The sequence below is a fragment of the Populus euphratica genome, unplaced genomic scaffold, assembly GCF_000495115.2.
Source record: "Populus euphratica unplaced genomic scaffold, PopEup_1.0 scaffold118.1, whole genome shotgun sequence".
NCBI lineage: Eukaryota > Viridiplantae > Streptophyta > Magnoliopsida > Malpighiales > Salicaceae > Populus > Populus euphratica.
The window spans coordinates 377,330-391,035 of record NW_011500007.1 but is presented as its reverse complement, the minus strand read 5'-3'; the positions used below and the strand labels follow the sequence as shown (position 1 = coordinate 391,035).

At 29.5% G+C, this 13,706-nt stretch overlaps 1 protein-coding gene across 1 annotated transcript; it reads right to left on the bottom strand.

The window, feature by feature from the left end:
• Window positions 1-5,302, bottom strand: LOC105141255 (Phototropic-responsive NPH3 family protein). Its single transcript, XM_011048432.1, has 6 exons — window positions 4,859-5,302; window positions 4,451-4,761; window positions 3,077-3,146; window positions 1,520-2,743; window positions 235-800; window positions 1-201 (listed from the first exon to the last, which is right to left on the bottom strand). The coding sequence occupies exons 2-5, from the start codon at window positions 4,507-4,509 to the stop codon at window positions 261-263; spliced, it is 1,893 nt and encodes a 630-aa protein (XP_011046734.1). The 5' UTR covers window positions 4,510-4,761; window positions 4,859-5,302; the 3' UTR covers window positions 1-201; window positions 235-260.
• Between the last annotated feature and the right edge of the window lie 8,404 nt (window positions 5,303-13,706).

The window sequence follows — 13,706 nt, the reverse complement described above, 5'->3', positions numbered from 1 at the left end:
ATCCAGAATAATCAAAGTCATGAACAACTAACAATTATATTGCGACTATCTCTTCCATCTCCATTACAAGTCAAGTCTCTGACAAAGTGAAAAACACGAGGGAGAAGCAATTCTAGTTTCTGATCCACAATCCAAAGTACAATTAATAACGATCTAAGATTATAATGGGAAAAGAAACAAGGCAGTTAAGAAAATGTAAGAACCCATCTTACTCTTCTTACCCATCTTAAGAAGATGGGATCTTACTCTTCTTACCCATCTTAAGAAGAGCTTTTCTTGTGCTTTCCATGTCTATCCTTGGCCTTCTCAAACTTAGCACTTCCATTATTCTGCTTGCTAACAGACCCTTCTTGAGCACTACACATCTGAGACTTCATCCTAAATCCAAATTTCTTTGACACATTTCCCCAAGTGCTAGAAACCTTGGTGCGACCCAATTTCTCAATCTCATGTCTCATGCTCGAACACTCCTTCTCAAGCTCAAAAACCCTCGTTCTCATGTTATCCATTCCCACCTTCAAAACTTGATTCTCTCTAACAGCTGTAGCCCAGCCACCATCAGTTGACCCGGCAAAGCCACTTCTCAATTGTCTTGATCCATCAAGATTATCAGAAACCAGAAAGCAGCCAGCAATGGAAGTCCTTAATTGAAGCTGCTCAAAGAAGAGAACTTGGACTATTATTCTTAGGGGAAGCCTCTCATTCTGGGCAGCATGAGTACAAGCTTCCAAGGAGAGCTTCTGGCAATCAATCAACCTGCAGAGCTGTTCTCTGTCAGACTCTGCCAACCATGGGTGCGACTGCAAGTTTGACCAAAAAAATCAAACAATGAGCTTGAATGGCCAAGTAAATGTTCTTAATTTCTCCCCTTTTTCTGAGCTCTTCTTCCTCTTCTTAATGGTTGTCAATTCAGATGTCATTATTTAAGAAACCATGACTGTTTTGTTTTGTTGCGGAAGTTTAAGATGAAGGAATTGGGTGAACTATAAACACATATATGCTTGTTAAAAGGGACAGGTGGAATTGCAGAATTGCAAGTACATATGGTAGAAACTAGTTTTTAAATAATGTCTTCTTGTTTTGTTGCGGGAATTTGAAGGCATAGAAACAACAGTGACTTAAGCAAGCAGCTTGGAAGGGTTGAGTTGGAAGTAAAACCATCATGTAAGCAACTATTTAGAGTGAAAATATGCTGACTTTTATTAATACCTTTTCTATTTAACAAACAATGGTGGTAAGATGTTTGAGCTGGAATAGAATATAACAAAAAAAGAAAAAAGGGAAAGGAAAACATGACATGGTCACAAGGCTACACGCAACAAACTATAGAAAACAGAATGCAATCAGAATAACAGATTCCACTTAGAATTGGGTTTGGTTACTACCTAGCTTAATTTTCAAGAGAATTCAATTTAATTTTGTTTGATGCTAAAATGAACCAATAGACAATTGCAACGAATGATATAAACTATCAATTTTCAGGATCTGTTCGATATTGAGGTGTTTAGTAGTTTAGTACCTTCAGATAAATGTCTATTGCACGGTAAAGACCATCATCTAAGGGCCTTGCATACTCAGGAACAGCAGCAGCAAGAGCCTGGAACTTGGGGAGCTTCAAATTAACATCAGGGGCAACCTCTGCAAGGTAGCCATCGATCAGCTTGGCTACCGTTGTGATTGGCATCAGTGATGGCGATCCAATCAACTGTCCATCCTCAATTGAACATGGAGAGGATCCACCAGTAATTTGATCCATGGCAAGGAAGTGCTCAAGAATCCGCTGCACACAGTCAACATTGTAAAGTGTCTCCGTGGAATAAGAGAAATTGGGCATCAAAAGATCTTCAAGTGTTGCTTGCTCAAGCTGCATCCCGATTCTCTTTTCCAAGTTTGCCAAACAAGAGGGGTTTGATTTTAGAATCAATGCTGTCCGGAGAAGACCAAACAAAAACTTGGTTGGAACTAGACCCTTTTGCACTGGAAGTAATTGATCAATCTCTTCCAGCAAAACCTTCTGCTCTTCTTCTGATGGTGAAGCCCCCGAGGCCATGGGCATTAAACAGGAGGTAGTTTCATTGGCACCTTGACGCCGATTCAGCCCATGGAGGTACTTTTTTGCATAGTAGGCAAGGGATCCAGCAAGAAGCTCCTGTCTGTTTCCATGAGATTCCATAATGGAAATCAACCTCTTATACAGAGGTAAACTTAAAGTTGATACATCCTCGTACCACCAATCTGAATTTGAATGTTTTGGTCTAGCTCCTGTGCTTATCCCATTCCACATGACACTTCCCCCAGGGCTCTGCATGGGTCCACGTTCCATCATCGGCCAGCCAAAGAGATTTGGGTCAGTACATGCCTTTGTGGCTAGCGACTCAAGGCACCTCTTAGTAACATGTAGTTCTTCAGCATGTGGAAGAATATCATCACATGTTTGCAGTGCTTTTAGAGAGTCTTTCCAATTACGAAGGACAACTTGATTTAAAAATGTCTCAGTCTGTGTGATTAGATTTCCCTCCCCGTATTCCTCAGTCATTTCAAGATGCTCGGCAGCACAACGAAGATACACAACATTTGAGGCTGTAAGTTCAAGTTTCACCCCATAGCAGAACTTGGCCACGAGCTCAAATGTTTTGGCCCCACCAGGAATCTTAGGGGGACTTATGACACATTTTTTATCTCCTTCTTCCGATGCTTCTGCAATCAACCTTTCCATAACCCCACTTCTAGAAAGCAAAGGAAACTGCATAAATTGTATCACAAAGATCTAAAAAAACAATTGATGGTGAATAGCTTTTTAAAATCAGCATTACTAACAAGAGCTGGACCTGGTGAGAGTGAGAAGCAACTTTGGAGATGGAAATCAGTCTAATTTCAATTGACATGGAAAGCAGAATATAGTTTTATGAAGAATCGCTACTTGTCATTTATTCACTTAACTTGTCCATCATACATAGTTAAAAAGACATTGTGCTATTTTCTAACAGGTGAAGTGCTTATACATGATTGATTAAATTTCATTAAGAACATCCAAATAGAGATTGATCAAATTAAAGATGGTAACTAGTAACACTACCTTGTGAAGATGGAAGGAAATCTCCTCAACTTCAACAACAATATCACTGGGAAGCCCAGTTGTGCAGAACCTACATTCATTCCATATCAAACTGAAGGTTAAGCAGGGATATCATAAAAGACCAAGCCAGTAGCACAAAATAGAGAGAATAGTACATTGATGGTTAGTGCAAAAGAAAAAAGGCTACAGACCCTTTTTACAGAAACAGAAGTCCCACTTCATAAAATAAATGCAATCAGAAAGCAGACAGTTAAATGTGCGTTTTTAGGTTTTTCTGCTTCTTTTTGTATTTAATGCAATGCAATGTCTAATAAAACAATCCTATATGATCAGTGCTTTATAAAGTCATGCTCAGAAAGCAGCCTTTGCTATCAAAAGCAGTGTCATGCACCAGAGGCCCATAACCACTGGAGCCAGAATGATATATAACTCAGTGTTTTCTGTTAATAATTGTGCGGGTATAACATTCATTTTCATGCTGCTTGAACTCAATGTAAAATAAATGCAGTTTGTTGGGACAACAGGCAAGTTTATACTCTAAAATAAATACCATTATCTACTAAACCAGTAAAATTAAGACTGCCATTAGAGATGTTTCTTCCAACATTAACATTCCAACATGTGTTAGCAGGAGGCTATGGGATACAATGCCTCATAATTCCATTAATAATAAAAGATTCCAGAAGGAGAAAGCAAGCTTTATCAGAAAAACAAAAAATAAAATGAGCAAGCATTCCACAAACAAGAGTGGAATCCATCACTAACATGACTTGCCTATAATTCCTCTCCCAAGGTTGTCCAACCTATGTTTATAGCGCAGTAGGTATAAATCTGAACAGTAATCTATGTATCCATTAGCTAAAGTACTTAACGGGTTAAGTATTTCGTGTACAATGCATAAAAAATGCGTCAAATGAGCACCAACACACAGAAAGAACCCACATCAGAAAAGTGGGATCTGCCAATACTTCATATAATAATGGCCAACGTGCAGATTAGGATAAAAACATGGACCTGATAAACTAATTATCTGTTCCAATAGTGAGGTCAGACAACCAATAATGATGCTGAAACTGAAGGAAACTATCACAGAGAAACTGGAATAGACCACCAGGGATTGAGACACAAGAACAAGCATGTTGGTACTCTGTTAGCAGGACCCTCAAACTCAATCAAATGTGCGCTACTTCAACAGTCAATTTGTAGAGGTAAGACACAAAAGAAAGCAAATTTGTAGATCTTAGAGCTACCAGGATTAAGATATCTCAAAAAGGAAAGAAAAATGAAAATCGTAGAAAAATATTTGAGATTAAGGAAAGAAAAATGAAAATCGTAGAAAAACACTAAACTATATGATGAGGGGGGGTCACGTACCAGGCCTGCCCTTGTTTTTGAAAAGCATCACTTTTGGAACCCAGTTTCATGCAAGCCATTGCTTCAGAAGGGAAGCAGACAAATCTTCAAAAGATAAAAAAAGAAGAAACAATCTCCCAAGACAGGTAAGCTATTCAGGACCAGAGGCAGAATTCCTTAAATCCTATATAACCCCTTTCTTCAGGGGAGTAACAGAAACCCACGCAGTAGGCAGTAGACCGCTCACAAATCTAAGCCCCCTTTTAAAATCCCTCTCAAATTCCTTCAGCTAGACCGCAAATGTAGCTCCTTGTCTGAAATGCCTGCCAAACCTACAGAAAGATTCAGCAAACTCGCATAGAACGCGTTACCCAAACTCTAAGCCCATCAAACAAACACCCAAGAACCACTCCAATAACATAAACCCACCTCAAAAACGGAAGAAGAAACAAACTGAAATGAGAAATCCCAGTCCAAAACCACAGAGCTTCCCTTGAACAGATTTAGATAGTTTAGTTCAGAAAACATACAGACAACAATTTTAGGTCAACCCTTTCCAATTTGCTGTCTTGAAAAAAATAAAAATAATGGTTCTAACTAACTCTAGAATAAATTTTGTTTTTCTTGTCTTCCTGGCTGGCTTAATCCCACCAAACTAAAAGATAAACAAGTACTCCAGTAGAGAGCTGATGAGCCTGTGGTGCTTCTTCTCCTCGTGAACCTAATCTCTTAAAAAGTCATCATGATATACAAGAAAAAACAAGAAAAAAAGAGTAGGGCTCTTCTATACATGCATACATGTGGGCCATTTGGCTTTAAACACACTCAATTGCAGGTCTAGAACTGGTTAAAAGAAAGAAAAATAAAATAAAATTAAGGAGCATTTATTAAATATTTTTTAAAAAGTCTTTCTAGCAATCAACCAAACCAAATCATCGTAGCATAGGAGAAGCTAGTCTTTAATGCAATTGACGAAATTGGTCGGATCGCGGATTTTATTTTTAGTTTAATGCCAACGGACAATTGAAGTTACAGATAACTGCTTTCCCCAGCTAGGCCATGTGCAAGCGTTTCTTTTCTTTTTTCATGCAATAATTAAAACAGCACTGCTAGCAGTGCTTTAGGATTTTTTTTTTTAATTCTTTATGATAAATAATTTGGATGGGTTAAAACGTTCTTTTCCGCGCTCCATTTATCGTGGTATCCTTTACTTTTAAAATAGTTTGTTTTTATCCTGTATTTATTACTTATAAAATAATTAATTATTAAATTTAAAATAACCAAATTATTTGATATAAAAAAAATATTATATTTTAATTTTAATTACATGTTTTATTAACATGTATAGAGTGTGCGAGCATTGAATATAATAAAAATTATATAAATATATTTGAATAATTAATAAATAATTTATCATTCTCAAAAAATTAGAAAAAATTATTATATGTGTTTCCAAATATTATTAATTATGAAAATATAAAATGAAATTTAAAAGATAATTAATTTTATTTAAATAATTAATAATTATCATATCAAGAAAAATAATGATTTGATAAAGTAGATATCCTATATGTTTAATTGTTTAAATCATAACATTCTAAATGAAGAGATATGAGTTGCACCAATAAATTGATTTTTAAAATATTAAATTAAATTATAAATAATTTTTTTAATATTTGATACATCATAACATGTTATCATATATTGTATTTAATTTTGAAGTATAAATTAATTATTAATTATTAGATTGATAATAAGTCAAATTACTTAATTCATTTAATCATTTTCTAATTAGGATTGTGAATATATCTGGGTCAATATATTAAGAACGTGATGAGTCACACATATTATGAATAATTAATAAGAAATTAAATTAGGATATAAATTAATGTATGACTTAATTATGAATAAGTTTTTGAAAGTGAGGGAGTATGATATATTCATACAAGGAATTATTACTCTAAACTTTTAAAAAATAAAGTAAGGAGTTGGTTGTATAAATTTCTAATAAATATCTTGAAACAAAATACCTAATGTTTTTTTAGAAGGAAAAGTGATATTTGATCTTAATCATTGAGATTACATTTTCTATATAAATATAATATTATGTCTTATAATTTTCAATATAGTTGGGTACAACAACATAACATCCTAATAAAAAAACTTGTTAAAGAGCTAATAGAGAGTCAAAAAATAGATAATGATGAGAATTATTAATTATAGCATAAGATTAAATATAGGTGTCAATTAGGTCTATTATAAGGTTAAATGGTGAAGAAGTCTAAAATGATATTTAGTTAGTTAATTCAAGATATTCGGATTAATCTCTAAAATCTTAAGTTAAATCACAAATAAATTTTTTAATATTTGATACATCATGTTATCATATATTGTATTTAATTTTTAAGTATAAATTAATTATTAATTATTAGACTGATGATAAGTCAAATTACTTAATTTATTTAATTATTTTCTAATTAGGATTGTGAATATATCTGGGTCAATATATTAAGAACATGATGAGTCATACACATTATGAATAATTAATAAGAAATTAAATTAGGATATAAATTAATGTATGACTTGATTATGAATAAGTTTTTAAAAGTGAGGGAGTATGATATATTCTATACAAGGGATTATTACTCTAAACTTTAAAAAAATAAAGTAAGGAGTTGGTTGTATAAATTTCTAATAAATATCTTGAAACAAAATACCTAATGTTTTTTTAGAAGGAAAAGTGATATTTGATCTTAATCATTGAGATTACATTTTCTATATAAATATAATATTATGTCTTATAATTTTCAATATAGTTGGGTACAACAACATAACATCCTAATAAAAAAACTTGTTAAAGAGCTAATAGAGAGTCAAAAAATAGATAATGATGAGAATTATTAATTAGTAGCGTAAGATTAAATATAGGTGTCAATTAGGCCTATTATAAGATCAAATGGCGAAGAAGTCTAAAATGATATTTAATTAGTTAATTCAAGATATTCGGATTAATCTAAGCATAAATTTGAGTTTAAATAAGAAACAAGCTTTAATTAATATGATCTATGCAAGAATTGAACAAGAAAAGATAATTTTAGACTTATTTTTTCTAACACATGATTTTATGTTAGTAAGCATAAATTTTTATTCGATCATTGGATTGAGCTAAAATCTTACCAGAAGATTACAAAGGCCTTGTTTTATATATGGTTATAATTTGATAGCAATATGATTTTGGAAAGGCTTTACAATAAAGCCTACAATCTATTATAAAGGATTTATAATATTTTTCTAATTGTTTTAAGATTCTTTTAGTTATTTAGTTTAGTACTTTTTTATTATTTTTGAACTTATTTATGATGTTTTTACATAATACATATAGGGTTGTTTAACTTGTAATTTAAAAAAGACTTGTTTTATTTCAAAATAATATTACGTGTGTATGCAAGGTTGTTCATACTTTTGGTTTTTTATCAAACTCTTAAGAACTTATCAAAGATTTTCTATCTTTGAGGTGTTATTCCTTATATTTTTTATTCGTGACTGTTTGTAATCAATGAATTAGGGTATTTCAACTAATAACTTTAGTTTAGTCTTTCATCCAATTTTATATATATAAGTGTGTGTGTTGGTTTAGTCCTTCATCTAACTTTATATATATAATTGTGTGTGTAAAGCTGCCACAAATTCAAGAATTAAAACAAATACTAACAAAGACTAAACCGAAGTTATTTGATGAAAGATTATGTTAAAAAGAGCTACTATCAAATAGTATAAAAAAAAAGAGCAAAGAAAAGAAATCACATTAGTTTAATCTTGTCACAAAACAAAAAAAAAATCACACAATTTTAATATCAAGTTCTTGAGAAAAATTACAATTAACATGAAATTATCTTTGATTAGTGGGTGTTATTTGAAATCTTAATTTTGGGTTTCATATTAGTTTTTTTGTTTTAATTCAGTTTTGATCAGTGTGTAAATGATTGTGTGCGACTAAATTCAGGTTATTAGGTTTACATTAGTTTTTGGGTTTTGTTAAATTATTCTTTTTTTCATTTTGTTTTCATTTTCATATTCCTTTTGTTTTTATATTCACTTTTGTTCTTGTTTTTGTTAATTGTCTTATTTCTTGAAATCTTTGGTAGATATTACAAAACTAGATGTTTTTTTTTTAGTTTATTAAGGAACTGAAAAGGAAAGTAAGAAAAGTAAATGGTAGGAAGGTTAGACTATTATCATGAAAAGTTAAAATTTAAGTAAAACATGAGTGAAAAAATGTTAAGAAGTGTGTAAGGATATCATGTTTTACTAGTATAGAATTTTAGATTTGATAATGTCTCTTAATAATGGGTCGTTAAGAAGAACATTTTCATTTTAGTACTGGTTATACAATAATAGTTTGAGTATATGAATATAGTGTTCAGTGATATAAAGGGCTGAATGGGTAAACAAGATGTTATGATTTCTAATTTATAAGTAAGACAATCTCAAAGAGTTTAAGAGTTTTTAATGCTAGGAGAAAAAAGAAACTAAGGCTTCAGGCCTTGAATGATGACTTTTAAAAAGGTTTTTTAAGAAAGAGAACAAAGATGAATGATTTATAATACCTATTGAAAAAATAAATAAATTAATTGTCAACTTGGAGCTGCAATCCAGCAGTTAAAAGATTTGAAACATTCACAAAATATTGAACCTTTAAAAAACTTTGAAGCTAATTTGTTCAAGATGGATGTTTCAACAAATGAAAGTCCATTAGATTTATAATTGAGGAAGATGACATTATTGATTTTAATCTTAATGATATTAGTAATAAAAAGATAGAATATTCAGTTAAGGAAGAGTCACTTCTGAATTGGCGTGCATTAAGTTTACAAGTTAAAGAGGATGATTTGAAGCAACAAAAAAAATATATTATTTTTCATTTAAGATGTTAAATCAATAATAAAATTGAGAAATATTAGCTTTTCATACCTTTTTGCCTTCATATAAATACAAGAGAGAACACCATAAGTCTCGGTATGAAAGTTTACATAATGGCCAAGGAGTTTGTATGCATGTTCACATATATAGGAGTGAAAGAATTCCAGTAAGAAGTGTGACTTTTTAAAATACATTAGTGGGGTTAACTTAAAGGAAAAGAGTGATAAGATGAAAGCAAATGATCCACTTTTACAAAGAATGAAAGAAAGTGTTGAGTTTTTATATGAGAGAAAGTATTATAAATAATGTTTTTTATACTAATAAACCTATATAAAATAATGTAGTTGTTTCTTTGTTATAGGATTATATAGATGTATTGCCTACAAATGGTGTTTTTAATGTTGACTCAAAGATAAATCATTTTAAGGAGAAGGGGGAGATGGGAATTATCAAGTAGTAACATAAGATCTATTAAAAGTGTTAATTGAACATATTATAATGGCAAGGGCCAAAAAAACTTGAAGAGATATTTAATTGGCTAATTCAAGATATTTAAGCCAGGTAAAACATGAATTTAAGTTTAAAGGAGGATTAAGCCATGATCAATATGATTTATACAAAAAACAGACAATAAAGGGTGATTTTGAGATTTTTTTCAATGCATAATTTTATGCTAATATGCATGCCTTTTGATTTGACAATTAGATTAGGCTAAAACTTTTCCAGAAAATTGTATACAACTTTTTTTATATAGGGTTAAAATTTTGTAGTATTTATTGAAAAGACCTTATAATAAAGCCTAAAAACTACTATATAGGATTTACATTATTTTCTTAGTTGTTTTAATATTTTTTTTATATTTGGTTTAGTATTTTTTTTCTAACACTTTTTAGAAAGTTTTTACGTAATATAAATATGATTATTTATCTTTTGATTAAAAAAACTTGGTTTTACTTTATAATAATAATGTGTGTGAGGTTACGGATACTCTTGGTTTTTCATTTAACTCTTTAGGACTTATCAAAGATTAATTATTTTTATGACATTTTTCCTTATACTTCTAATTATTGATTCTTTATAATTAATAAATTAGAGTATTTCATCTAACAACTTTGATTTATTAATTTAGGTAATAATTAAATTGAGTTTTTTTTATTAATATGATTTTATCTTTTTTAGGTTGTTTTTATCATGATCATGGGGTCTAGGGTTCTTACCATTTGAAATCACATCACGTAACACTTAAGGCTTGTAAATCATTATCTACATGAAAAAATTTGAATATGCTAACTTGGTAAAAGTATCCTTACTAGTTAATGTGATTATTGATGTAAGGTTTTATATGTATTCCTTAAGATCACCATATATAACTATTAATATAAAAAATAATTCATCCATGTATTGTTTGATTAAGAACAACAGTTATTTATTATTGGTTTTCAAGAGAAACAATAAAGAAAATGAAAATCAACCATCAACCATCAACTAAGAATATTGTGATTCACATTCACATTAAATGATTAAGTTTTACATACAACATAAATAGTTAAAAGGATGGTTTTTGGATATTATAGAATAACAATAACATATGGAGCTTTTATAAAAGATACGCTTAAATAAATGAGTATAAGATATATTAAGATTAAGATTGTATAGTTCTTATCTTTCATAAATGGTTTGAATATGATTAATATTTTATATTTATGTGAAATTATATATCTTTAAAATTATAAAAAGGTTATTAAGTAGCTGAAAACAATATTTAGTGCCATACATGCAATTCATTCATAGCTTTTTATTATCTATTATGATCTTTGTATATGATTTAAGAAATGGTTGAACAAAAAAAATTTGAATTCTAGCATAATTGTACCTATTATTCAACTTTAGGGCAATAATCATAATTCTCAATTTAACCATTAGATTGAGATGAAAACTTACTAGAGTTTCCTGAAATATTGTTCTATACTAGGGTTTTTTTTTATTATAATAGTGCTAGTGCCTTGAGACATATTTTTATTGTGTCATATGAGTGTGAAAGTGTATTAACAAATTTTTGAAAGAATTAATGACAACATCTACAAAATGAATCCACCATGTGAGTATAGTGTTAATGCTACTTTTAATGTTTATGATCTTTCTTAGACACGAGATGTTATCTTCTTCTTATTATTATATGATAATGAGATTGAAAAATAGGGATTGGCCCGAAGTCGAATCCAAGTAAAGTATTGGTGCTTGCCATAAGTAGAAGTCTCAGCATCCTTCTCAACCATGAGAAGCTTTAACCCTTTGACTCTAAAGAGCTTAAGTCGGCAGTTCACTTACATAATTCTTATTTTTAGTAAAATAAAGACAAAACAACAAAAAAAACCTTTTCTAATAGAAAAGCTCGGGTTCCCAACAAATGGGGCATAATTCCTTACTATAAATAAGAAATTCAGGGTTCTATTATTTAATGTAGGTAATGATTTGATGATTAATTTTTTTGAAGAGAGAGGAAATGATTTATCCAAACTATACTAAATGATCCATTAAAAGTGTCAATCACAAGATCAAGGCCTAAAAAGCTTAAAGATGCATTCAATAAACTTATTCAAAGTGTTTGGGCCAAAGTGATTTTCAAGAAGACTACACCTTCAACAAATGATGATCAGACTTTAGTTAATTTAATCTATATATAGGAGAGAATTGATCCATTGATTTTATAGGCTAATTAATTTCATCAGTTAGACGTTTATTTTTTCTAATGCATAATTTTACTTAAAAAGCATGGTTTTTGATCAGATTGTTGGATTAAGTTAGAATTTTACTAGAAGTTTAAAAGGATTTTGATATATATTGGATTAAAATTTTAGGACAATCAAAAATAAAAAAGGCCTTGCAATAATGTCTTAAAGCTATCATACAATAATTGTATTGGTTTTCTAGTTGATTTGTGATTCCTTTTATTTTATTTAGAACTCTTTTCTAATTTTTTTAACATTATTTAGGATGCTTTTACATATTAAAAATAAGATTATTTAATTTGTATTTAAGTTTTTCTAGGACAAACTTTGATTTCAACAATTATTATTATTGTGTGTGTGATGTTTTGTTCATTTTTTTGGTTCTTCATTAAACTTCTCTAATTTATTGAAGTATTAACTAGGCTTCGTGACATCTTCTATACTTCTTGTTTGTGTCTTTTTATATGTGTCGGGCAATGATTCGACTATTTATACTTTTAGTATATTGATACATGTTATTATTATAATAAACAAACAAATTGTAAAGAGAAAAATAAAAATATATGTTTATCATCAAAACAAAACAATCCTCAAACATATGAAAGGAGATAAAAAAACACATTATATTTTAATAAGAAAATCAATTTTAGACTTAATCTTAACTTTCTTGAAAAAAATAGATTTGATTATAAATTTTTTCATCTATATATCCACGGGGTTTGCATCAAGTTTAGTTATCATGATTGTCTATTTTTATTATCATATAATTAAATAAAATCAATTTTATTTTTATTATCATATAATTAAATGAAATCAATTCATTAAATCCAGTCAAATTTATGATCTAAATCTTATTTTTTTTGTTTTGAAAAATAGTATTTAAATGTTTTTTTTGTATTATTTTTTTTATCTAACCCATGGTACAATGCAAGCCATTAATTTAATATTTCTTAAATTATAATATTTTTTATTTTACACTTTCAATAATATAATTTTTTGAATATATCTTTGTTAAGAGATGGATTAAAAAGGTATAAAAATCCTCACGATTGTAATTTTTTTTTCCCGCCTACATCAACAAGAAAAATATGTTCATGAAGGAAAAGACAGTAATAAAGGAAAAGAAAGTAACTGAAAGGATTTTTATGGATTATTTAGTCAATTTCTCAATGAAAGCCAAATAGATAAGCCTAATAAAAAATCAGATTATTAAAGGTGAACAATAAGAGATTTTTTGTTTATTTTCTAAGTCCACGGATATATTTGTTTTTCCGCTGAGGTATAATGTTTTCACTTCCATTTCAGGTGTAGTTTATTTTTGTGATGGTAAAGTATTTTTATATAAAAAATAATTATTTTTGTGATGGTAAAGTATTTTTATAAATTTTTTTTTTAAATATATTGATATTAATAATAAATTTTAAAAAATAATAATATAATATTATTTTAATATATTTTTAAATAAAAAATTTAAAAAATAATTGTTATTTAATACAGACGTGTAGCACTTTTTAGAAGAGTAAGGCGAAAAGTACACAATAATAAATCGTAAGTCCTCAATCGAGCCAATTTTGACTTGTGTAACCATTAAAAGGGCGACAAGCAAGCAAACTGAAACTGCGTAACGT